General features: G+C 47.4%; 1 protein-coding gene across 1 annotated transcript in view; it reads right to left on the bottom strand.

Annotated features, from left to right (window-relative positions):
* Window positions 1–696, bottom strand: part of Bri3 (brain protein I3) — a 21,173-nt gene extending 20,477 nt beyond the window's left edge. The window contains exon 1 of the mRNA XM_021186992.2: window positions 567–696. Coding sequence (XP_021042651.1) covers window positions 567–696 — 130 coding nt within the window. The remainder of the gene's footprint in view (window positions 1–566) is intronic.
* Between the last annotated feature and the right edge of the window lie 1,771 nt (window positions 697–2,467).

The raw sequence follows: 2,467 nt of genomic DNA, 5'->3' as shown, positions 1-2,467 counted from the left end.
CTCACTCTGTAGACCAAGCTGGCCTCGAACTCAGAAATCCACCTGCCTCTGCCTCCCAAGTGCTGGGATTAAAGGCGTGCGCCACCACGCCCAGCGAGTCTGCCTCTTTCTTGTGCTTTGAGATGTGAGCTCTCGCTGTTCCTGCTGCCCTGTCTACTGTTGCCATGATTCCCAGTCATCATGGAGTCTTCCCCCTCTGGAACCATAAGCCCAAATAAACCTCCTCTGTAAGCTGCTTTGACTGTGATGTCTTATCACAGCAATAGAAAAGTAACCAATCAGATCACCGCGGCTTGCTGGCCAATAACCTGGCCCCAGAGAATGATGGAGTGGGTCACCCAAAGTCCCCTTGCCTCTGTGGATGACAGACACATGTGCATATATTATGCACACACACTCACACATACACACACACACACACACACACACAGAAGGGGGTGCCATGGTAAAGGTTCAGAGTAGCCACCCCGTGCCCTACTGGTCTGCTACAAACAGACAAACAAAAGATCCAACTGCTTTTCCCGTCTCTTCTCAGGCCTTCTGAGGCTCATCCCAGGGCCTCTTACCTGCTTCCTGCACTGTGGAGCCCATGGCTAGTCCCCGTAAGACGCCCAGGAGTGGCCAGAGAGAGCCTGAGGTTGGGCCAGGAAGAGCCCCTTTATGGTCCAGCAGCAGCAGACAGGCAGTAGCCAACATGAAGCAGTGACCCAAAAGGCCAGTGAGGAAGCGTCATCTCACTGAGAGTGCGGGGGGAGGCCAGGCAGGGCCTCGCAGGGGACAGAATGTAGCCTCACAATCCTGCTCTGTGCCAGGGTTCTTAGGTTCTGAGCCTAAGGCTCTGCTCTGTAGGAGGTGACAACAACTCAAATATTTCATCCCACTGCCAAGAGAGGTGAGATAACCCATGATCCAGGAAAGAGGGCCATGGAGCCGCCATGGGAAGATAGACTGCCACAAGGCAGTGAACACACAGTCTAGTGTCAGACTTTTGCCTCAGGTCCTAGAAAGGTCAGAGGGAAACGCAAGAACCTCTGCGTTATCCACAAGTAGGCAGAAACAGCCCCGAGGTTCCGTGAGCTAAATAAAGAACAAAATAATAGATAAGAATTTCATGAGGCTGAGCAAGGCAGAGCCTACCTGTAACTACAGCACTTGAGAGGCAGAAGGAGAAAGATCCCAGGTTGTAGACTAGCTAAGGCTCTATGAAGAAACTATCTCAGAATAAATAAACATGCACATACACTCACACATACATTCTCACACATACACACTCTCCACATACTTCACACATATACTCTCACACACATTCACACTCAAACACACACATATACACACACACATACATACTTATGCACATACACTCACACTCTCACATATACTACATACACATATACTCACAACACATATGCCCCCCACAGTACACTCAACATACTACATACACACATACACTCACACTCACACACACACATATATATGGATATATATATGTATATATATGTGTATGTATATATATATATATATATATATACGCATACACACTCATACACATATTCATTCACACGCACACATACCTTCCCATCTGAAGGTTTGATATTTGTGTTTATTAAAACATAGTAAGGGGCTGGAGAGATGGCTCAGTGGTTAAGAGCACTGACTGCTCTTCCAAAGGTCCTGAGGTCAATTCCCAGCACCCACATGGTGGCTCACAACCATCTGTAATGGGATCTGATGCCCTCTTCTAAAGACAGCTACAGTGTACTCACATACATAAAATAAATAAATGAATATTTTTTTAAAACATAGTGAGAAAAGGCAGATTTAGAAGAAAGCGAAAGGCAAATTTGTCACTGTGTACATCCCTGGGAACCTTCCAAATATAAACTCAAATGAAGGCGGGCACTGTGGATACGTCTCAGGAACACTTCCCAAGTTTTGGGTTCCATCCCTGGCTTCACACGAACCTGACAGTGGCTTTTTGGGAAGCGGAGGCAGGAGGATCAGAAGTTCAAGGTCACCCAGGGCTACACTTTGACTTTGAGGCAGTGGACTCAATCAGACCTCATCTTTAAATGGGGAGTTTGAGGCCAGGCAGGATTGAATGAAAACTTATCTTTAGCGGGAGGAGGCAGATGTTGAAACTCAAACGCTCCTCCTTAGGGAAACAGTAGTGGGGAGAGGCAATCGTTTTTTTATTGGGGAGACCACGCCCAGATAAAGACAATGGCCTGGGCAAATCTCTTGGGGTCAGGATGACCCTTGATGGGTGAATTTTTAGTGCCTCTCTGTCTCTCACTTTATTTTTTCATTGACTGAGGAAATTTTAGGGGGTACACTGGAGGCAGACCCTGAAGTCTGGATCCTTCTGTTTCCCCCTCCCACGTACACTACCATGAGTGAATTATATAAGGTGCAGTAGGCGGAAGCCACAGGCTTTATCATGGGAGCCGAGCACACACCACTGAGGTGC

The sequence above is a fragment of the Mus pahari genome, chromosome 23 (assembly GCF_900095145.1).
Source record: "Mus pahari chromosome 23, PAHARI_EIJ_v1.1, whole genome shotgun sequence".
Classification (NCBI taxonomy): Eukaryota; Metazoa; Chordata; class Mammalia; order Rodentia; family Muridae; genus Mus; species Mus pahari.
This window is presented reverse-complemented; position numbering and strand designations above follow the sequence as displayed.